The sequence below is a fragment of the Hypanus sabinus genome, chromosome X1 (genome assembly GCF_030144855.1).
Source record: "Hypanus sabinus isolate sHypSab1 chromosome X1, sHypSab1.hap1, whole genome shotgun sequence".
NCBI lineage: Eukaryota > Metazoa > Chordata > Chondrichthyes > Myliobatiformes > Dasyatidae > Hypanus > Hypanus sabinus.
The window spans coordinates 15,974,727-15,998,759 of NC_082738.1; the positions used below are offsets into that span (position 1 = coordinate 15,974,727).

Genomic DNA, 24,033 nt, shown 5'->3' on the forward strand with positions numbered 1-24,033 from the left:
TCGGCCCTACTAGCCAGCACCGCCATTCACTGTGATCATGGCTGATCATACACAATCAGTACCCCGTTCCTGCCCTCTCCCCATATCCCTTGACCCCGCTATCTATAAGAGCTCTATCTAACTCTCTCTTGAATGGCCTCCACTGCCTTCTGGGGCAAAGCATTCCACATATCCACCACTCTCTGGATGAAAAAGTTTTTCCTCATCTCTGTTCTAAATGGCCTACCCCTTATTCTTAAACTGTGGCCTCTAGTTCTGGACTCGCCCATCAGCGGGAACATGCTTCCTGCCTCCAGTGTGTCTAATCCCTTAATAATCTTATATGTTTCAATCAGATCCCCTCTCATCCTTCTAAATTCCAGTGTATACAAGCCCAGTCGCTCCAATCTTTCAACATGTGACAGGCCCCCCATTCCGGGAATTAACCTTGTGAACCTACGCTTCACTCCCTCAATAGCAAGAATGTCCTTCCTCAAATTTGGAGACCAAAACTGCACACAATACTCCAGGTGGGGTCTCACCAAGGCCCTGTACAGCTGCAGAAGGACCTCTTTATTCCTATACTCAATTCCTCTTGTTATAAAAGCCAGCATGCCATTAGCTTTCTTCACTGCCTGCTGTACCTGCATGCTTACTTTCATTGACTGATCTACAAGAACACCTAGATCTCGTTGTACTTCCCTTTTCCTAACTTGACTCCATTTAGATAGTAACCTGCCTTCCTGTTCTTGCCACCAAAGTGGATAACCTCACATTTATCCACATTAAACTGCATCTGCCATACATTTGCCCACTCACCCAACCTGTCCAAGTCACCCTGCATTCTCATAACATCCTCCTGACATTTCACACTGCCACCCAGCTTTGTGTCATCAGCAAATTTGCTAATGTTACTTTTAATCCCTTCATCTAAATCATTAATGTATATTGTAAACAGCTGCGGTCCCAGCACCGAACCTTGCGGTAGCCCACTGGTCACAGCCTGCCATTCCGAAAGGGACCCGTTAATCACTACTCTTTGTTTCCTGTCAGCCAGTCAATTTTCAATCCATGTCAGTACTCTGCCCCCAATACCATGTGCCCTAATTTTGCCCACTAATCTCCTATGTGGGACTTTATCAAAAGCTTTCTGGAAGCCCAGGTACACTACATCCACTGGCTCTCCCTTGTCCATTTTCATAGTTAAATCCTTAAAAAAACTCCAGATGATTAGTCAAGCTTGATTTTCCCTTCATAAATCCATGCTGACTTGGACTGATCCTTCTACTGCTATCCAAATGTGTCGAAATTTGCTCTTTTATAATTGACTCCAGCATCTTTCCCACCACTGACGTCAAGCTATAATTCCCTGTATAAGGTAATATGTCTATAATTCCCTGTTTTCTCTCTTCCTCCTTCCTTGAAAAGTGGGACAACATTAGCCACTCTCCAATCAGCAGGAACTGTTCCTGAATCTATAGAACATTGGAAAATGATTACCAATGCGTCCATGATTTCTGGAGCCACCTCTTTAAGTACCCTGGGATGCAGACCATCAGGTCCCGGGGACTTACAAGAATAACCCTAGGTTAATCTTGGATTTTACACTTCTACTGTTTGAAGCATTGGAGCAAGCTACTGTTCATTCTTGTGTATTTGTCCTAATGGTAGGATGGGGTGCTTTCAAAATTCTGAGAAAATGCTACTCAAGCGTGATATCGTCTGTGGGAGTTGCAGCTGTAATTTATGCAATATTTTATTTTGTTTTCCCCCAACAGTGATTTGGGTGTCCATGTGGATGGATTTATTGCTAATGTGGCCCACAGTTTTATTGTTGGTGTCAGTAAGGTATGTTCATTTTGGGAGCTCAAGCATTGGGTTATCACTAGTATGTTGTAACTGTTTGGAAAGGAATGATTTTGGCCTTCCAGTTAATGAGGCTGCTTCTTAGATTAATAAGACTGAAATTTGGCAGCACGGGTGTAATTAATTTTCAATTCAAAAATTTTTTTTAAACCCCAATTTATTTATTTATTTGCAAGTTGATCCACTTAACTCCTGTAATTTAAAAATAAAAATTTGTATCTTGGTTGGAACAGAGAAAGCAAATGATCTATTGCCAGGTCTTTCGCATTTGTGGCTTAAAACTGTTCAGTGAAAGGGTGACTGTTACACTGGTGTGTCTACACAAGGGATTGGAACCCCTTGTTTTCCTTGTAGCTTCTCCGTAGCAGACTGGCTAAGTTCAGTTGCTCAACACAATGATTATGAGTACAAATTTAATTCTGGCCATTTTTTGGCAGAAGATGCTGATACTAAAACTCAGCAGCGATTTCAGAAGTAAACTGGCCCTGATCTCTTAAAGACAGATGCTATGAGTCTCTGTGCTGATTCTTTTGGAATTCCCCACTCTGGATAGTCTGATTATCAGTATTTACCCTTTATAATGAGATGCCCTTGTGGCGACCCATTTCCTGGCACATCCGAACCGACTCACAATTAGATAGCCTACGGGGGGTTTGCGAGCACAGAGCTTTGGAGCCTCTGCGCCATGGGGGGCAGGTTGAGGGAGGCTAAAAAGTGAAGCTGAGGATTTCGAATAAAGTTTTTTCCTTCGACTGCAGTTACCGACTCCGTGTCGTAATTTTAGCGCTGCGTGTAGCACACCGCTACAATTGGTGACCCCGACGGTCCAAACGATTTTTGGACCAGAAATGACCGACGCCGCCTCTGTTCATGCGGTTTCGTTGAAACTGCCGGGTTTCTGGACACAGCGCCCGAACCTATGGTTCCAGCAAGCCGAAGCCCAATTCCACGTTCGCCAGATCACCTCAGAAGACACCCGCTACTACTACGTGGTGAGCTCCCTCGACCAGGACACAGCGGCCCAGGTCGCGGAGTTCATACAGTCGCCCCCGGCAGACGGCAAGTACACGGAATTCAAAGCCCTGCTCCTCAGGACTTTCGGACTCTCACGGCGCGAGCGGGCTGCCCGTTTACTGCACCTGGACGGCTCGGGCGACAGACCTCCATCGGCTTTAATGAATGACATGTTGTCTCTGGCCGGAGGACACAAGCCCTCCCTCATGTTTGAGCAGGCATTCCTGAAGCAGCTGCCCGAGGACATACGCCTGCTGCAGTCCGACGCGGATTTCAGTGACCCCCGGAAGGTGGCAGCCCGGGCGGACTTGCTGTGGAACGCCAAAAAGGTGAGCGGGGCGTCCATCGCACAGATCCCCCTGCCACGCTCCCGGCAGCAAACCAGTCCAGGTCCGGCCGCAGAGCCCGCCAACCCCCGGCCCAATGAACACTGGTGCTTCTACCACCAGCGGTGGGGCGCAGAAGCCCGCCGTTGTCGCCCGTCCTGCAGGAAACGCCAGGGCCAGCCGCCGCTGATGGCTACGGCGGCTGGCCATCAGGATAGCCTCCTGTATGTGTGGGATAGAAGGTTGGGACGCCGGTTTTTGGTCGATACTGGGGCTGAGATCAGCGTTTTACCTCCGACGAGTTACGACACCCGCAGCAGGGCACCGGGTCCCCCCCTGAGGGCCGTGAATGGCAGCACAGTAAGGACCTATGGCACCCGTCAGGTGCAGCTACAGTTCGGCTCCAGCCAGTTCACGTGGGACTTCACACTGGCCGCCGTAGCCCAACCGCTTCTGGGTGCGGATTTTTTGCGGGCTCACAGCCTACTGGTCGACCTGCCCAGGAAGAGACTGGTACACGCCGAGACCTTTCAGACGTTCTCCCTGGGTGCAGCCCAGTTGCCAGCCCCTCACCTCGGCTCCATCATGCTGTCCGACAACGACTTCACCAGGGTCCTGGCGGATTTCCCATCGGTTCTGGCACCGCAGTTCACAGCGGCCATGCCCAGGCACGGCGTACAGCACCACATCCCGACCCAGGGACCACCCCTCCACGCCCGCGCTCGGCGGCTTCCCCCGGACAAGCTCCGACTGGCGAAGGAGGAGTTCCAGAGGATGGAGGAATTGGGGATCATCCGGCGGTCCGACAGCCCATGGGCCTCCCCCCTGCACATGGTGCCCAAAGCGACGGGTGGCTGGAGACCGTGCGGCGACTACCGCAGGCTGAACGAGGCTACCACACTGGACCGCTACCCTGTGCCGCACATTCAGGACTTTGCAGCAAACCTGCACGGCGCACGGATCTTCTCCAAGGTAGACCTCGTCCGAGGGTACCATCAAATCCCGATGCATCCTGACGACGTCCCCAAAACGGCTCTCATCACCCCGTTCGGCCTTTTCGAGTTCCTCCACATGCCGTTCGGCCTGAAGAATGCCGCACAGACGTTCCAGCGGTTAATGGACGCGGTGGGACGGGACCTGGACTTCGCGTTCATCTATTTGGATGACATCCTCATAGCCAGCAGCAGTCGTCAGGAGCATCTGTCCCACCTCCGTCAACTCTGCGCCAGACTGAGTGAGTACGGTCTTACAATCAACCCCGCCAAATGCCAGTTCGGACTCGATACCATTGACTTCCTGGGCCACAGGATTACTAAAGACGGGGCAACCCCTCTACCCGCTAAGGTAGATGCGGTCCGCCACTTCCCCCGACCCACCACGATCAAAGGCCTTCAGGAATTCGTTTTTGACTCCATTCATAACTTGGCGCATCCCTCCATCCGGACAACTGTCCGGATGGTTTCCAGCAGGTTCGTTTGGCACGGACTCCGCAAACAGGTCAGTGAATGGGCCAAAACGTGCATGCACTGCCAGACGGCCAAGGTGCAGCGGCACACCAAAGCCCCACCGCAGCAGTTCCATCCCGCCCACCAGCGTTTCGACCACATTCATGTGGATATCGTGGGCCCCCTGCCAGTGTCGCGCGGAGCGCGGCACCTCCTGACTATCATGGACCGGTTCACAAGATGGACAGAGGCGGTCCTGCTCACCGACACCACCTCCGAATCTTGCGCCCGAGCCCTGATCGCCACCTGGATATCTCGCTTTGGTGTACCAGCCCACATTACCTCCGACAGAGGCACCCAGTTCACCGCTAGCCTTTTGGGGACTCAGCTGCACCACACCACTGCCTACCACCCACAGTCGAATGGGCTAGTGGAGCGTTTCCACCGTCACCTGAAGTCGGCCCTCAGGAGCCAACTGGGCGGACGAGCTTCCCTGGGTCCTACTCGGCATCCGCACAGCGCCCAAGGACGACCTGCACGCCTCGTTGGCCGAGTTGGTATACGGCGCGCCCCTGGTCGTCCCCGGGGAGTTCCTACTCTCGAGTTCCCCGGGGGCAAGAGGAAGATCCCGCAGCAGTCCTGGGCAGACTACGCGAGAATCTCGGCAACCTGGCCCCCATACCCACTTCACAGCACGGGCGGCACCCGACCTGCGTACCCAAAGACCTACAGAACTGTAAGTTTGTGTTTGTACGAAGGGGCGGGCATCGGCCACCGCTGCAGCGGCCATACGAGGGGCCGTTTATGGTGCTCCGGAACAACGGGTCCACGTTCGTGCTGGACGTTGGGGGGAAAGAGGAGGTTTTCACGGTGGACCGCCTCAAACCGGCCCATGTGGACCTGGCGCAACCGGCCGAGTTTCCGGCACCTCGGCGCAGAGGCCGACCTCCCAAGCAGGTTCTGGCCCAGACTGTGGACATTGGGGGGTGTATCGCCGGTTCTGGGGGGGGGGGGGGGTTATGTGGCGACCCATTTCCTGGCACATCCGAACCGACTCACAATTAGATAGCCTACGGGGGTTTGCGAGCACAGAGCTTTGGGGCCTCTGCGCCATGGGGGGCAGGTTGAGGGAGGCTAAAAAGTGAGGCTGAGGATTTCGAATAAAGTTTTTTCCTTCGACTGCAGTTACCGACTCCGTGTCGTAATTTTAGCGCTGCGTGTAGCACACCGCTACACCCTACAGAGTAGCTGCATAGCTACATAACATTCTGAAGCAATATTGAATGTTCACTCCTACATTTACTTTCCCCTTCACTAATCCAGCTGGTTCTGCTTCCTTTAAACTGAAATTCACAGCAGCTGTGTACATTAAAGTTGATTATATTGAGTTTGCTTTTGAATTCATTGTCAGTTATTAAAATATAAAATTCTTACTAAAATGTTGTGACCAATATCTTTGGCGAGGTGGGTTTGTTGCCATGTGATGGGCACTCTTGGAACTGGGACAAGCAACGGATAAGTAACTATGAGTTAGGAGCGGAATTTAGTCACTTAGCCCCTCAAGTCTGCTTTGCCATTTAATTCATTATGGTTTGTTTGACTAACCTCAACTCCACATTCCCTTGTAACCACAGTAACCTCCCAGTCCTTATTAGCTACCCTTGCATATAAATAAATAAAATATTCAACTGTGGAGAGGGCTTTACCAGCGATGGACTGGGCTATATCCATTACTTTTTGTAGGATTTTTCATTCAAGGGTATTGGTGTTTGCTTACCAGGCTGTGGTACAACCAGTCAATATACTCTCCACCACACACCTATAGAAGTTTGTCAAAGTTATAGATGTCTTGCTGAATCTTTGCAGACTTCTAAGGAAGTAGAGGTGCTGTCGTGCTTTCCTCATAATTGCACTATAACACTGGGCCCAAGACAGGTCCTCCGAAATGGTAACACTGAGGAATTTAAAGTTACTGAGCCTTTCCACCTCTGATCTTCTGATGAGGACTGGCTCATGGACCTCTGGTTTTCTCCTCCTGAAGTCAGTAATCAGCTATTTGGTCTTAGTGACATTGAGTAAGAGGTTGTTGTGGCACCACTCAACCAGATTTTTCAATCTCCCTCCTATATGCTAATTCCTTGTCACTTTTAATTTGGTCTACGACAGTGGTGTCTTCAGCACACTTGAATTTGCCTGTGGAGCTGTGTTTAGTCACAAAGTCATAAGTGTAATTTGAGTAGAGCAGGGCGCTAAGCACACAGCCTTGCAGTGTACCTGTGCTGATGGAGATCATGGAGGAGATGTTGCCAATCTGAACTGACTAGGATCTACGAGTGAGGAAATCAAGAATCCAATTGCTCGGAGTTATTGTGGTCAAGTTCTTGAATCTTATTGATTAGTTTTGAGGGGATGGTAGTATTGAATGCCGAGCTGTAGTTGATAAAAGCACTCTGATGTAGGCATCTATGATGTCAAGATGTTCCAGAGTTGAGTGAAGAGCCAATGAAATGGCATCTGCTGTTGACTTGTTGGGCCAGTAGGCAAATTGGAGTGAATCCAAGTCCCTTCTCGGGCATTGGGTTGATGCGTTTCATCACCAACCTCTCAAAACACTTCTTCACTGTGGATGTAAGTGCTACCGGATCATAGTCATTGAGTATGTTACCATGTTTTTCTAAGACACTGGTATAGGTGAGGTTGGAACCTCAGACTGCTGAAGCGAGAGGTTAAAGATCTCAGTGAACGCTCCAGCCAGTTGATCAGCACAGGTCTTTAGTACTCGGTCAGGTACCCCATCTGGGCCAGATGCTTTCTGTGGGTTCACCCTGCTGAAGGATGCTCTTGCATTGGCCTTGGACTGAAAACACAGGGTTATCAGGGGCTACGAGAGTTTGAAGGTTTCCCCTTGGTTTCACTTTGTTAGAGATGATAGAATTCAAGCCCTGTCACGGTTGTTGAGCATCCTTCATAGATTCAAGTTAAATTCAGAATTACCACTTCGCCCATGAGATAGCTTTCTAAAGGTCGTCCCTAGACCTCGTGTAACTCTCTTGGTCGTCAGACTTACAGGCTTTTGATTTGGCCCTCTGCAGATTGCAGAGCTCATGGTTCATCTAGAGCTTTTGGTTGGGGAAGACTGAATGATTTTGTGGGGACACACTCCTCTACGACCCTGTTTATAAAGTCTGTGACAACTATGGTGCATTCATTCAGATCCTCAGATAAGTCCTTGTACACAGCCCAGTCCACCAATTTGAAGAAATCCTTTAGCCACTCCTCTGCTTCCAACACCCACCTCTTTTTTTCAAATCTTTGGAGTCTTGTTCTTTAGCCTCTGGCTGTATGCAAGTGGGAAAAGGACCGCCAAGTGCTCAGATCTGCTGAAGTGCAGTCTGGGCGTGGAATGATAGGCATTCCTTATCTTCAAATATCAGTGGTCGAGTGTGTTTGGACCTTTGGTGCCACAGGTTATGTGCTGATGGTAATTGGGCCAGGATTTCTTCAAACAAGCCTGATTTAAATACCTAACTATGATATGAAATGCTTTGGGGTGGATGGTTTCTTGTTTGGAGACAGCATCATGCAGTATCCCAAATGCCTGATCACAGTTGGCTTATGATGGTATGTGAACTGCGGTTAGGATCACGGAGGAGAACTCTTTCGGTAAATTGAACAGTCAGCATTTGATCATTGGGTGTTCAAGGTTGAGGGAACACGAGAATGACAAAACTGTCACATTGGAGCATCACAGAGAGCTACATAATCTTATTCAAACGGGAGACCCCCTTTTTTTAATATAGTGGCTCCAGATTCTCCCATAAGAAGAATTGTCCTTTCCACGTTTATCTGTCAAGACTCCTCAGGATCTTTTTCTGTTTCAAATATTTTTTACATTTTACTGTCTCATTTTTTAAATTTAAGATGTATTGAAGTAGGAGTTTTGAACTAATCTCCAAAACATTGTGCATCATGTCAAATTAAAAGAAAAATTCCAAACCAAAATTGTGAAGCTGAGAAAGTATTCATCCCATTTGTAAACACTATGGTAACTTTCCTCAGGTGCAATGTATGAATTACTTTACTGACTCGCCAGATTTACTGATGTAGAAAATTGGAAGATGCTCTTTTGTTTTCAATGAATTTATAAGAATAAATATCCTCTCTCTCTCTAAGGTACAACAGTGTGGTAGATTTTCGACAGACCAAACCAAAATGAAAACAAAAGAGCATTCAAGACAAATCAGGGAAATGATAATAGAGAAGCACAAATCTGGGGAAGGGTACAAGACCGTCTTAAAGGCACTGAACATACCTCAGAGTTCAGTGCAGTTCCTCATGGAAAAAGTGGGCAAAATATGAAACTGCAGCAACCCTGCCTACGTCAGGCTCCCCCTAAACTTAATTGCCAGAGAAGAATGGCATTTGTAAGAGAGAGGCTACTGTGATGCCAACCGTCACTGAGTGAGCTGCAGCAGTCAGTGGCTGCAACTGGAGATGAAGTTCATGGCTCCACAATCTCTTGCCTTGCACAAAAAAGGGTACTTATGGAAGCGTGGCAAGGAAAAAGCTCTTTTTTTTTTAAAAGCCACAGTCATAGGTGTAAGCAGTTAGAGCAGGGGGTTAAGCACACATCCTTGTCTTCAATATACACGCATATATATCCTTTGGTTTCATTGTGTCCTTTTCACAACTTACCTTCTTGCCCGTCATCTGCAAATTTTAGCAAGGATACCTTTGGTCACTTCCTGAAGACATCAGATGTTTATTTGCCTGAACTACTGTCAAAGTAGTGAGTGCATCACTGGAGCATGATGCTGACTTCTGATTTTTCTTATCCTGCATGTTAGTTAAGGTGTTGATGGAATTGTATTGAATTGGCTAAAAGCAATGTGCAGTGATAGTTCCCAGCACTTCTTTTTAAATAAATAAATAGATAGATGGATAGATAGGGATTAAATATACTTTAGTTTGGATTTATCTAAAAGCCTGTTGCAGCTACGCAGGGTCTGACATTAGAGCTTGGTTCCTTAAAGTTATCAGACTAGTTTCTTCTTAACTGGCTGGAATGTCTGAGCTGAAGTTACATGTTGTAGGAGCAGAATTAGGCCATTCAGCCCATTGAGTCTGCTCTGCCACTTGATCATGGCTGATATATTTATTTTTATTATTTTTTAGATTTTATATTTTCCTCCTCAACTCCATTCTCCTGCCTTCTCCTCCTTTGATGCTCCTACTAATCCATTGTCCAATTTTTATTTAGATAAGAGTTTTGGCAAGTTTAAAATTAATAATTCTTAGAAAGTATTGCATTCAGATTATGTCTATCATTTGGTCTCTTTTCCTTTATCAAAATACTTTGTTTTCCAGGATAGGCCTGTATCTGGTCGTAAAGCTGATGTCATTAAGGCTGCACACTACTGTGCAGAAGCGGCTCTGCGGCTAGTGAAGCCTGGCAATCAGGTAAGATTACTGAAAAAGGAGATTAAAACAAAACATTTTGCTCTAATAAGTGACTTGGCAGTTAATATAGGATCATTTTATTGTTATTTTTAACATAGACTTATTTAAATTTATGTTGCAGTGTCCACTAAACTCTGCCTCTACCCGCCCCACCCTCACAGATTTCTATTGTAATTATTAACTAATAGCAACTAGCTCTAATGTTAAAGTTACTCTCTTGTTCTTGATTTATTGCTTCCCCACCATCCCAAAGAGGATGTACCTTCTCCATATCCAATCAAACCAAAAACGTTTTGAGCACTTTGATCGAGGAATACAGGTTGAATTTGTGCAGCCTTTTTTTGTAACTTAACCCTTTAAATCCCCATGTTGTTCTGGTGAACTTGAACTGCACGCACTCCAAGAAAACTGCAACCTCTTCAAAATACAGTGCCTGTAACTGAACACAATTTGACAAGGCTGGATCAAAGCAATATACAGTTGAATCATAATTTATTTCTGTTTGTGTTTCAACTTCTTCAAATATGGAACTAAGACTTGTAACACTTTTTCAACTTTTCACCCATGACCATCTCAAAGTCAATCATGGTGCACATGTGTTACCTATTTTCTTTCCTATCTGCAGATTGTATTAGATTTCACCAAGCATTGTTCTATCCATATTTATATTTTAGTCAACTTATTCTGTAATTTCTAACTTGCCTTTGAGAGGTTTTATTTAGAGCACAATTAATTATTGTTGGAAGCCAGAATTGTTCTTATTTATTGACTTTTTATAGGAATATTGTTACTTAAGTGGAATTTTCTTGATTTCCTTTTAACCTTAGAACACTCAAGTGACAGAAGCCTGGAACAAGATTGCTCAGTCCTTTAATTGCACTCCAATAGAAGGTGAGATGTTCAATTCTGATCAGAGGGGAAAATAATGTACGATTTTCAATCCTAAAAACAAAGTCTCACTTTCCTCAAGTGCTTTATAAACTGGAAAAAGTTTTTGGTGTGAGGAATGCCATATCCAGTGACTACGAGGAACATCCACACTTTGCAAGTGGGAGCAGGGTTTACTTGGTTATGTTTGAGATGGAACTGTAGTTAGAAGATTGGGTAAACTTGCATACTTTCTAAGTATTGGAGAAGGTGACACCCTTTGCTGCTTAGCTCAAATACTACGCACAGTGGATCTGCTTTGCAGCAGATTGCAGGTACTTAGTCTGAAACATTAAGATGCTGGCAGCCATATTTTTGGTCCCCTTCACTGGACAGTAATACATTCCCTGTGGTTAATAGGTATCAACATAATGTAGACAGGTCCTCTTAAATTATGAAGCAGTAACTTCAGTTTGCCCACTGTTAAATGTTAACTGTGGTTAAAGAAGGTGGGAATAAAATAAGACATTTGGGAGAGACTGGTGAAAAGGAGAGGTAGCTTCTGTTTTTTTCCCAAAAGGCCAACATCAGTACAGTAATTGGAAAGAATCTGGGTCTAGCAAATAGTTCTACAGAATCGAGTTGGTTTGGTTTGAGCCGAGAAATGGCAGGGAACAGAAAATATTGATGCAGGTGTGTTTTAGGCCTCTGAATTTTTGTTATGATCAAAGTGCATTTAATAGATAATATAATTATAGGGGAAAACTTTCATCTCCTTGTAGACTGAGAATGTTTCAGGTTGAAGACCCTTTGTCAAAATGTTTTGTTAACTTAGTCCTGTGCAGTGATAATTAATAATCTTGTTTGGGGTGGGGGGTCCAATAGACAATAGACAGTAGATTTGGGAGTAGGCCATTCGGCCCTTCTAGCCAGCACCACCATTCACTGTGATCATGGCTGATTATACACAATCAGTACCCCGTTCCTGTCCTCTCCCCATATCCCTTGACCCCGCTATCTATAAGAGCTCTATCTAACTCTCTCTTGAATGCATCCAGAGACTTGGCCTCCACTGCCTTCTGGGGCAAAGCATTCCACATATCCACCACTCTCTGGGTGAAAAAGTTTTTCCTCATCTCTGTTCTAAATGGCCTACCCCTTATTCTTAAACTGTGGCCTCTAGTTCTGGACTCACCCATCAGTGGGAACATACTTCCTGCCTCCAGTGTGTCTAATCCCTTAATAATCTTATATGTTTCAATCAGATCCCCTCTCATCCTTCTAAATTCCAGTGTATACAAGCCCAGTCACTCCAATCTTTCAACATGTGACAGTCCCCCCATTCCAGGAATTAACCTTGTGAACCTACGCTGCACTCCCTCAATAGCAAGAATGTCCTTCCTCAAATCTGGAGACCAAAACTGCACACAATACTCCAGGTGGGGTCTCACCAAGGCCCTGTACAGCTGCAGAAGGACCTCTTTACTCCTATACTCAATTCCTCTTGTTATAAAAGCCAGCATGCCATTAGCTTTCTTCACTGCCTGCTGTACCTGTATGCTTGCTTTCATTGACTGATGTACAAGAACACCAAGATCTCATTGTACTTCCCCTTTTCCTAACTTGACTCCATTTAAATAGTAATCTGCTTTCCTGTTCTTGCCACCAAAGTGGATAACCTCACATTTATCCACATTAAACTGCATCTGCCATACATTTGCCCACTCACCCAACCTGTCCAAGTCACCCTGCATTCTCATAACATCCTCCTGACATTTCACACTGCCACCCAGCTTTGTGTCATCAGCAAATTTGCTAATGTTACTTTTAATCCCTTCATCTAAATCATTAATGTATATTGTAAGCAGCTGCGGTCCCAGCACCGAACCTTGCGGTAGCCCACTGGTCACAGCCTGCCATTCCGAAAGGGACCCGTTAATCGCTACTCTTTGTTTCCTGTCAGCCAGCCAATTTTCAATCCATGTCAGTACTGTGCCCCCAATACCATGTGCCCTAATTTTGCCCACTAATCTATGTGGGACTTTATCAAAAGCTTTCTGGAAGTCCAGGTACACTATATCCACTGGCTCTCCCTTGTCCATTTTCATAGTTACATCCTTAAAAAACTCCAGAAGATTAGTCAAGCATGATTTTCCCTTCATAAATCCATGCTGACTCGGACTGATCCTTCTACTGCTATCCAAATGTGTCGTAATTTCCTCTTTTATAATTGACTCCATCATCTTTCCCACCACTGACGACAAGCTATACTTCCCTGTATAAGGTAATATAAGGTCTGTATTTCCCTGTTTTCTCTCTCCTCCTTTCTTGAAAAGTGGGACAACATTGAGGAAAATGACTATAATATAATAGAATTTTACATTAAGATGGAAATTGGTATTGTTCAGTCTGAAACCAAGGTTTTCAATCTAACCAAAAGATGCTGTGAAAGTATGAGAGCAGGTTGGCAATAGTAGATTGGGGAAAGATATTAAATTAGACTGTGACATTCCTTTAAGGCAGTAAAGTGTTTTTTAAAAAGGTATTATTACACATTACAGGCAAAGTTAAAGGTAGCCTTTTCCTGAGATTTAATACATTTTCAGTTGCCAGAAAAGGCAATAAGCCTATGGATTGGGTGCATTTTAAAATGAGGCTAAACTGGCAAGAAACACAAAAATGTGCTCAATGAGCTTCAGTGTATGTTCTTAAAACCAAAAGAGGAAAAGACCACAAAAGGAAAATATGGGTTCCTTACATATCAGACAGGAAGATTTTATGATAGGTAAGGATAGGGAAATTGAACAAATACTTTATTTAGGTAAGAAACAGCATACCTTCCCAGGAAAACTAGGGAATAAAGAGTGCAATGTAAAGAAGGCAGTAACAGAAACTTAGAATTGGTTTAAAAGAAAACTGCCAATTTCCAGTCCTCTGTTCTACATTCCAGAGCTTTAAGTAGTGGCTATTGGAAATAGCAGCTACTTTTGTTATCACCTTCCAGAACTTTCTAAGTTCTGGATTAATTCTTACTGATTGGACAGTAGGAAATATTCTACTATTTTAGGCAAAAGGATGAGAATGGTTCCCCTAACTTGGAGGGCCCGGTCTTAAAATATGTGGTAGGCCATTGGGGACCAGAATGAGGAAGGGTTTCTTCGCTGTGGTGAATCTTTTTTAATTCTCCAGGCATCAATTACAGACAAACTAAGGTGGATGTGTTTGAGTATTAGAGGAATTGAGGGATGTGGGAATGGGGGTGGGGGAGGGGGAGGACAGTGAGTTGGAAGACCAGCTATGATCTTTTTGAATGGATTGCTGCTACTCTCTTTTTGTTTAAGACTGGTGCATTTGTAACTTCCTTTTCTGTAATCTGTAAGTATTAAAACTAATTAGCTGAGAATGTTTGAAAGATGTGTCCTAAACCATGAAACTTAAAACAGTGGAATAATATTGAATAGTGAGCTGTTGTTTGTGATGCTGGGTTCACTCTTGTACCTTGCCCAAGTTGTTCATCAGGTATGAACCTATGGTATGTTACAACTGGTATTATAATGAGGTTGCCATCAAAGTTCACTGGGCTGCAGTTAGGATCAAGTAATTTAGTGTTACAATTCCTCATTCAGTTTTGCTGTGGAGCCCATTTGATGCCCCATTGAAAATTAGTTGTGTTTGAATCCAGGTATTTCCCAATCTGCATAGATCCACTACTGAAAATGGAATACTTGAAACTGGGCTTCAGTTTAATATTTAGTTTAAAACATTGAGTAATACAGTACATGTACTGTATGAATTCATAAACTTTAATTCTGTCAAGAGTGCTGCCTACTAAGCTAACCTCCATGGCATTTAGAATGTGAATTATGATTTTTGAATTGGGATGTTAGCCCTAAACCGCCATTCCAATGTTAGTGGATGCTGAAGGTCCCGCGGCAACATTCAGAGTCTAGTACTGTGGCCAACATTCCATCACTGCCAAATGCAGTCCAAGTAGATTAATTGTTCATGTATCTTTATTTCCCAATTGTTGCAATTTTTATTCTGTGGCTAACCTAATTATAATTATGGTATTCAAAGAGTAAATTGCTGTCATTGAACCTCCTGGATCACACAGAGATGTTACACAAGTTTAGGATAGATGGTCATTTTAAGGTCTAGGATGGGGGGGGGGGGGGGCAGGTGGTTTCAAGCCAAATTTAAGTTACACTTATTTCTGTTCAGGCATGCTGTCACACCAGCTCAAACAACACATTATTGATGGGGAGAAAACAATCATACAGAACCCCACAGATCAGCAAAAGTAAGTTTTAGAAAACTTTGCTTTTTATTACAAATGAAGTAATGTACCTGTAAGAAAATGCTTGAGAAGTTGATCTTCAAGATGACATTGTCTTAAATCGTGTCTGCTTTGTCAATAGCACTTGGTTGTGGAAGGTGGCTTGTGGATAGCAGGGCTAATGTTTTAATTGGTGGTGTGCACTGGCAGACAAGAATGCTTGGGATTTGCCAGCAAACATATGGATGAAAGTTGAAACAATAAAAATGTGCAATCATAGAATCATTTGGCACAGAAATGCTCCACACCAACTGTGATACTTGTCTGTGGTATTCCCACTTAACACATTACGCCTGTATCCTTCCATGACTTGGCAAGATTCAATACTGCTCGGGCGTGTTGAATCTTGCTTTACTTTACCTTATAAATAATTTCAGGCTGTTTGACCAGAACTTACTGAATGTAGTAGCAGGTGAATGTTATAAGAATTAAATACAAACTCATTTTAACAGTGTGACACTGAGTGTGTGATGTATTTGCAGAGTGAGTTTTTCTAGGTAATGGATTGGCTTGAAATTATTCCCAAGATTGAATGCGATGCATAGAAGCAGGTCATGTAACCGTCTGAGTCTATGCTATGTCAAACTGTGGGATTACAATGTATGTATTCTAGAGCTGTATTTTAATCCTGACAACATTCTTTTAAAGTTACACTTTAACTTTTCTATTGTATTTATTTCATTTCTGTTAGTTTGGTGTCCAAAACCAAAAGCTAGAATGGTCATGTACAAATTCAAGATCATGTCTCCTGCCCTTTAGGTACAAAACCAAAGAATACTGTGTATCTTTTGTTCTTTACTCCATTTAAAATATTAGCCTGAAAGGTTCACTCCCCCACACCCCCCCCCCCAATCTAGCAGTGATGTGCATTGATTCCAATCAATTCTAGATTTTCAAGTTCTTCCATTGCTGATGGTCTGTTTGTTTTCTTGTAAAGGAAAGATCATGAAAAGACAGCATTTGAAGTACATGAAGTTTACGCTGTTGACGTATTAATCAGCACTGGAGAAGGCAAGGTGAGGAGTTGGTAAATAACAGGCCATGAGTTTGTTTCCATTTGGGTTAGAATGAAATGTTTGTTCAGATGAGTATACCCTTATCTCTGGTATCCAAAAGCTTTAGGGTGGAGCTGGGGTGAACGTAGAACATAGAACAGTACAGCACAGTACAGGCCCTTCAGCCCACAATGTTGTGCTGACCCTTAAACCCTGACTCCCATATAACCCCCCACCTTAAATTCCTCCATCTACCTGTCCAGTAGTCTCTTAAACTTCACTAGTGTATATGCCTCCACCACTGACTCAAGCAATGCATTCCACGTACCAACCACTCTCTGAGTGAAAAACCTTCCTCTAATAGCCCCCTTGAACTTCCCACCCCTTACCTTAAAGCCATGTCCTCTTGTACTGAGTAGGTGCCATGGGGAAGAGGTGCTGGCTGTCTACTCTATCTATTCCTCTTATTAGAGGAATAGAGGAGGTGGGGAGAGATGGGGCAGCAGGGGTAGAGTTCAGGTTGCATTGGTAACCTGAGAATCGAATTGGTAACAAACATTACTGTACATCAAACAGTAGTATTGTGTGCATAAACCTTTAAATTGCTGAAAATGCCTGTCCAAGAAAGTACAATAAAATACAGCAAATATAAAATGAATGACTGTACTTTTCATCATGTGAAGTCAAATCTTCAATGAGGGCGTTGATCTTAATCAGCCTATAAATGTACACTGCCCTTGTGTATAATGTAAATTAAGTGACTTCAGGCTTATTTTTGCACAACAAAACACTGTTTGAACTTATTTTCATAGAAGTGTAACAATCTTTTAAGTATGCTCTGCATAGCTCATTATGCCTAAACTGGGCTAAGCCACCACTTCATTCTTAATGTCAAAAAGGCAGTCTGTGAATGTTAAGCAATTTTATAAATAATTTTATTTTGGCAGTTGTGTCAGCATTCTGGATGCATAAATATAGATAAACATTAGGTTACTTTCATTGGAATTATGAAAGTATTCTCAATCTATGGCTGGGAAAATGGCCTTGCAAAACTTGTGTGAGAGTGCAAAAATGTTGATATGTACTGGTAAGTTTTCACTCCCAATTTAATTATGTGAAGAGCAATGATATGTACATAAGTCCACCACGGAGCATAATCTGAGGTCTATTCATACATTTGGACATAATAAACTGAAATCTAGTTATATGTTTTGTAAGCTTTATCTTAGGAAATATGCAAGCATAAATCTGAAGTATTTCTGTTAATGTAATGAATATTCTGGCATTTATAAGAGGAGTGTGGGCAGCTTGAATCCAGTTTTGCAATACTCTACAGTGCTTAAATTTAAATTTTCTGTTTTTCTATATAAAAAAATTCAGAGCTGGTATGAGATTAGCTGAATAGTTAACTCCATAAAAGCCTCATTGTTTTCCTGAGGTAATGCTTTTTGATATTGTTATAGATTAAGATTGCTCAAATAATTTTATTCATATTCCATATCTACCTTATACCACTAATATTTGATTGATATTCTTGATTTTAGATCAATTTATAGCAAACACATTTTTAAGGATCTTGGCATATACCATATTTTCTTGTACATGCTACTTTGCAAATAATCTAGTGAGCTAGAAACTTATTGCAGCAGTCTTATTTTCCCCAAATGTTTTTTTTATTGCAAGAGGTGTTTATTTGCCATAACAGCTTTGAACAACTTAACTAGCAATTTATATAAGTTCTGTGACTAGAACTTCCCAGGTGGCCTTTATTTAAAGAGAAGAGAAATTGTAGGATGCAGCAAAAAATTGTGTTTTCTTTTTGTTTGTTTGTTTTCCAACAATGGGAAGGAAGAGGCAGATTTAAAATAGCTGGGAGGTGGAATGAAGTTCAATGGATTTGAACTATTAACATGCTTATGAACGTGCGCATTATAAACACAAACTCCTTAACTCTGGTATGTCTTTAGGCAAAGGATGCTGGTCAGAGAACAACGGTGTATAAGAGGGACCCAACACAACAATATGGTTTGAAAATGAAGACTTCTCGTGCCTTTTTTAGTGAGGTTGAAAGGAGGTTTGATGCTATGCCCTTCACTCTGAGGTAGGCCTGATATTAAGGATGTAGCTGCTAAGGTTTGCAATTGCAGATTCTTCAGGATGCTGGTAAAGCTAAAACTTCTTTTCAAAGGGCATTTGAGGACGAGAAAAAAGCCAAGATGGGAGTTATGGAGTGCGCAAAGCATGAACTTCTACAGCCATTCAGTGTACTATATGAGAAGGAAGGTAAGATCCTCTGAGAACGATAGGTCATCCCCAGGTTATGATAGGGTTCTGTTCCTGTTACTGTCACCTGAACAGTTCGCAAGTCAGAAATGAGGTTGCGAATCAAGATCCCACAGCAGAAGATGCCTGCAGCAACTTGCAAATCCATCCCACCTATTCCCCAGACATTTATCCTTGCGTATATGCTGTATGCAATTTGGACTTTTGTAAGCTGGAGAGCGCCAGTAAAACATTAAATGATTTAATTGTGGAAGTTTGCTTCCCTATTTATTAAGTGGTGTTATGGTATGGCCCGTTGCGATAAGAGGCCATTTTACACCTTGTTAACTGTGTGTTGGATAAGATTCTGTGGCTGCTGGGCAGTTGCAAGTGCCACGTATAGATGGTTATTTACATGCTGATCTTAACCCAGTAGTAATTGTGTTGTTCACTGCTGATTACACCATTGTGAAATCTGGCTCCTAAACACTTTCTAGCAGGGGTTTGGGCTGTCGTGACAACCCACAGATCTAGGTTGGACAATATCCTGTGCCTTGACTGAATTTCATTCTCAAGTGGTACATTTGAAACTCAATTTGATCTCAACAGCTTTGATAGTGTTGTAATTTGGTTAAAATATACTGGGTACGTTTAGTGTGTGCATTGATTTTGGATGTTCTGATGCCTGAAATGGTGTCATTTCTTTATATCTAAATTTGAAGTTGTGCTTTACTTGGTGTCTGTTCTTTGTGCTTCCTCAGGAGAGTTTGTGGCTCAGTTTAAGTTCACAGTTCTGCTCATGCCAAATGGTCCAATGAGAATTACCAGTGGAACATTTGAAACTGAACTTTACAAATCTGAATTGGACATTAAGGATCCTGACCTAAAGGCAAGTGATACAACTAAACCTCCTAATTTTCCTTAAATCAAAGGCAGATTTCAAAATAATATAAAACTTTACAAAGTGATTTATCAGTTTTGAAAGTTTTTTTAAACCCTTTCTGTTTATAAGGTTTTTGTTCTCCAGTTCCATCAGGAAATGCTTTGGGTTTTCATGAGCTTGCATTACTGTCTTGATTTGCTACCTTTTTTGAATATCAACTGAAGTGACTTACTACCTCCTGAAATGAGTATTGTGTTTTTTAAACAAATATATCACACTTGGTTTATCATTGACGGACCTGTGTCTAAGTTTTCAATCTGTGTGATAGGTACAAGCCTAATTGGAATACAGTGAATTCGGGTTAATTGGGACACAACAGGACCAGTATATTTTGGCCCAATTGGCTGCCCTAATTAGCTGAAGTTTCATGGAAATAGTTATAAAGGTTTTTTTTTAAAAAAAAGACAAACTACTGTTTTTAACTGAGAAACAAATTATGTATTTAAATTAAATGCAGACAAATTAGAACACTACCAATGCTACTTCAGTACTATAAAACTGTATTAGCTCCTAATAAATATCAACAGAGGAATTCATCCAGTATACGCTGCTGTGTATGGGGTGTCCAGGGAAGGATAGTATCTCTGGTGAAGGGGCTTGTCATGTCCATTCTCAGACTGCTCACTTAGCTTTGGTCCCCACCCCAGCTCTCACCTGTGGCTCCAAGTAGCTGTTAACATGCGACAGCAATCGCACTCTGGTACATCACATGGACTGGTGGGCTACTTCAGGTGAGGCTAGCTGGTGGGCACATGACTGACGCTAGTTAGAAACTGCCTCCAATCTCCTGTCCCAATTAAGCAGCACAGTGTCCCAAATAAACAAATGTAATCCCAGCTGTTTTTTTTTTTGATTTGTGTTTGTTCTTTAAGAGAGTTGTCCCAAATAAGCGGCTGCCCTGATTAATCAGTGGATCAATTAACTGGAATCCACTATAGCTGACACCTTGATACAGAAGTGGCTTATTCTCTTTTCCCATATATACTGTTTGACCTGGGTATTCCCAGCAATTTATTCTAACATATCCAGTTTTAAGAAGACTGGAAATTCTGCCAGATATTACAGTACTGTGCAAAAGTCTTAGGCAACCTAGATTTTTTGGTACGTGTGACAATAATAAACCAATACCAATTCACAAAATCAACAGTGGTTAACAGGAGCCCAATAGCTTCATGACTATCAGTAATAGATACCCAAAATTCCAGTTCTACCAGAAACAGGCTTAGTTTTTGTTTTTGAAAAGACAGTTGTGAGATAGGAACTTGTTATGATTGTTAGTGGACTAATATCCATGAAAGCACATTAGTTCAGTGATGTTCTTCAAGAAAGAAAGCTGCATCTGTTTTGATCAAGAAAGAAACCTGCATCTGTTTTGACCTTTATATCTTTGGAAATCAACCACCTTGCTAAATGCATCCAAATGAAAAGGCCTAGCAAGTTATCCAAGGGGTGATTTGGGATGATCAATAAATGCCGCACTAGCCGCATCCTGTTGCATAAAGGTAACTTCATCTTTCCCCTATTCTCTCCAATGTCCATCAATTCCATTTTGACTCCTCTACCGATCACTTGCATGTGGTCACAGAAAACATCCAAACACAACTTGTTGCAATAATATTTTAGTACTATACAAAATAATTCTTGATGTACAAAGAAGCAAATCTTTTTTTTCCTACCTCTGTTACTCGCATTAAAATTAGTCTTTTTAAATACCAATTTAGGCCTTACTTCAAAGTTCTGTTAGCCGAAGGAATCAGAAGAGGAGGAAGAAGAAGAAGGTGGTAAGTAGCATGTTTTTAGAGCTCATTGATAATGCATCTGCTTTCACTTCAGTACCTGTAAGTGGAATTTGTTCTTGATATTCTCAAAGTTGTAAGTTCTCATTAATCTCCCCTTGTAGAATGTTGTAATTTTGCCAATTTTTGGAAAAATAAGGAAGGAAAAATACTAAATGGTATTTTAGCCAGAGTAAAAGTAGTATTGACTGCACGTACATTTCAGATAAATGGAGCTTGCTGTGTTCAATCAGGCTACATGATTCAATATATTTCTATAAGCACAATGGAATAAAAATTTTAACAACTATCCCCATACAGTAAAACAAAAATTATGTTGCAGTCTAACATGATTCTTAATAGATTAAAAGTCATGATTTGAAATACTCCATGTGACTAGTGGTTCTATTGGATTACTCAGGTCAGCTAATCTTCCTAAAAAAAAGCATAAATACAGTGTAGAAAGTGGTCATCTTATTTAAAAAAAAGCTTTTCTGTGCCTGAAACCAAACTTTCAAACCAATTAATAAGACAACTACATTCAAATGAACAGTATTTTTGAATAGATATAATAAATAACATCACAGGACTGCAGACCACCTCAAAAACAAAATTAAAAAAATATTTCTGTGAGGGTTAAAATGTCTCCAATAGTAGTTTTTGCCATGCTTAGAGTCTTTTGTTTCCTCTATGGTCAGTAGCATAATTAATGGGCCTCAAAGTTTGAGTTCCCCTTCTCCCAAGGCTGTGGTGGGAAACGCATGTGTTGGTGAAGCAATAATTTAATACACTTGTATGTCTCTCATCTCCAGGCTTCCCAGTGTGGACTCTCTGCCACCACTGGCAACACCAATGAGGAAAATGAGACTGGAGACTGACCTCCGGTAACCATAGCCCCAGAACTGACCTGACCTTCCTTTGACATACTGTCTGTACCTGATGGCGAGATCCATCTCCCAGTGCTGTTGGTGTACAGCTTGTGGGACCCTTTTCACCAGCTCCTATATTCTTACATTGAGGGAGGACCACAGGACTCGCATTTATGACTGCAGACTACTTCCAAAACAAAATAAAAAAAACAAAAAAAAACTTTGTGCTATTTGTATGGTTTTATATTTTCTATCCAAGTGAGAGCATATGGCAGAGGGTAATTGGTATTGGATACTGAAAGGTAGCTGTTTAACTCTTAACGCCAACCCTCTTTGCAATAGTTTCCCTTTGATGTTTGTGTAGTCATCCAACTTGTTGGCTATTACTGCTTATTGAGACAGCATAATAGACATCAAATGCTGTTGGGTCAGAACTTGGGGTGGGTGGAATACAGCTGGGGGGTGTGGAGTTTCTTGGGTTAAAACATTTTAAAACTGTATAGCTTATTAGAAGTCAGTTTCCACCTTTTTTTTGTATCCAGTTTTATGAAATATTGCCAATTTCCCAGTTTACTTATTGTGGTTCTAAATAAATGCTGCATGTGTTTATGGTCTTTTCTCCAGTAGAGTTTTCTGTAGACTCGAAACAGCTCAGGATAAACTGAAAACATGCATTTCAAAGCTATTATTAATTATCCCGTGTAATTCAGAAGGATTCGGCAATTTCCGGGAAACTGGAACTTTTAAGAAAATTAGCACTGCATTTAATTGTGACCCTCTGTGAATGATGGGCCAAATAACTATTGCAACAGGCCAGTTTGGAGACCATGTACATTGTTTCTGTACTGTGAAATGGCTGCCTCTTTCTCTATTTCATATTTTTGAGGAAGAGGGAATTTACATTTTACAGACCTGATTTGCAGGATTGGAAGTGTACTTGTGAGCACAGGCTGGATTGATGCAGATTTGTATTATATAATAAATTGTGTGGTTCTGTCTGATTTTAGTGTCTTTAACGATTGGCTGGTATTCTATTCCCGGTTGCAAATGCTGCCCCAACCTTTTTAATTTAAGAAAACAAAAATAGCGTGCAGCATATATACCAAACTGGAATAAGAACTCTTGTTGTGTTAGCCCTTGCCATCAATGACTTCTCTGTGTTTATGTGAGATAGGAGCTCAGTGTAATACCATGATTTGTTTTGGGTCACTGTGGGGATTAAATAAATAAGTGAATATTACTTCTGTACTTGGTTTGTCTTGCTTCATGTCCCCTACCACTTGCTGCAATGCCTTCCTGTCATTAAAGCACTCTTAGTGTAATATGGTTCTGGTTATAGTAGATGATTCCCATCATGTTTGCATGCCCCAATATCTCTCCCCTCTCTCCCCCCCCCCCCCCCATGTTGATAATGGTTCCTGTGAGATTGCACCACACTACTAGTACCACCACTCAGTGTGTACGACCTTCACAAGCAACAGTGCTTCCTTGTTCATCTCTTGCCCTGGTACTCACTCTGGAGCAGCTGCTAGGAGTAATCTGGCACTGTTAACGCAACATGGCAGGCGTTTTTTTAAGTCATTTGAATTAAAAGAGGGAAAAAATACTCAATTGGATATACTTTTATGAAGAATTTCTTGTGCTGAATCCAAAGGGATTTTGGAGGTGCTTCAATGCGGAGTTGAGATATTGCTGCTGGACATAATTAGTCTGTTGCAACTTATTTTCTATATAGGAATTTCTTTTAACCTTGTCTTTTGCTAGTGATTTTAAATTTTGGGGCATTTTTCACTGATCTCTTCACTCAGAATTTTCTCTGTGCTCTTGTTTATTGAAGCTTTCACTATCCTTCTCTACTTGTGTAGTGGAAAAAGTATCAAAAGTTTCTCAAGAGAA

The 24,033-nt window shown here is 42.3% G+C and overlaps 1 protein-coding gene across 1 annotated transcript in view; it reads left to right on the plus strand.

Annotated features, from left to right (window-relative positions):
• pa2g4a (proliferation-associated 2G4, a) overlaps window positions 1-23,377 on the plus strand; it is a 34,646-nt gene extending 11,269 nt beyond the window's left edge. Inside the window, exons 4-13 of the mRNA XM_059955930.1 lie at window positions 1,758-1,827; window positions 9,998-10,090; window positions 10,918-10,981; window positions 15,179-15,257; window positions 16,231-16,309; window positions 18,256-18,389; window positions 18,477-18,571; window positions 19,312-19,439; window positions 21,215-21,274; window positions 22,081-23,377. Coding sequence (XP_059811913.1) covers window positions 1,758-1,827; window positions 9,998-10,090; window positions 10,918-10,981; window positions 15,179-15,257; window positions 16,231-16,309; window positions 18,256-18,389; window positions 18,477-18,571; window positions 19,312-19,439; window positions 21,215-21,274; window positions 22,081-22,146 — 868 coding nt within the window. The 3' untranslated portion in view covers window positions 22,147-23,377. The remainder of the gene's footprint in view (window positions 1-1,757; window positions 1,828-9,997; window positions 10,091-10,917; window positions 10,982-15,178; window positions 15,258-16,230; window positions 16,310-18,255; window positions 18,390-18,476; window positions 18,572-19,311; window positions 19,440-21,214; window positions 21,275-22,080) is intronic.
• The last annotated feature ends 656 nt before the right edge of the window (window positions 23,378-24,033 follow it).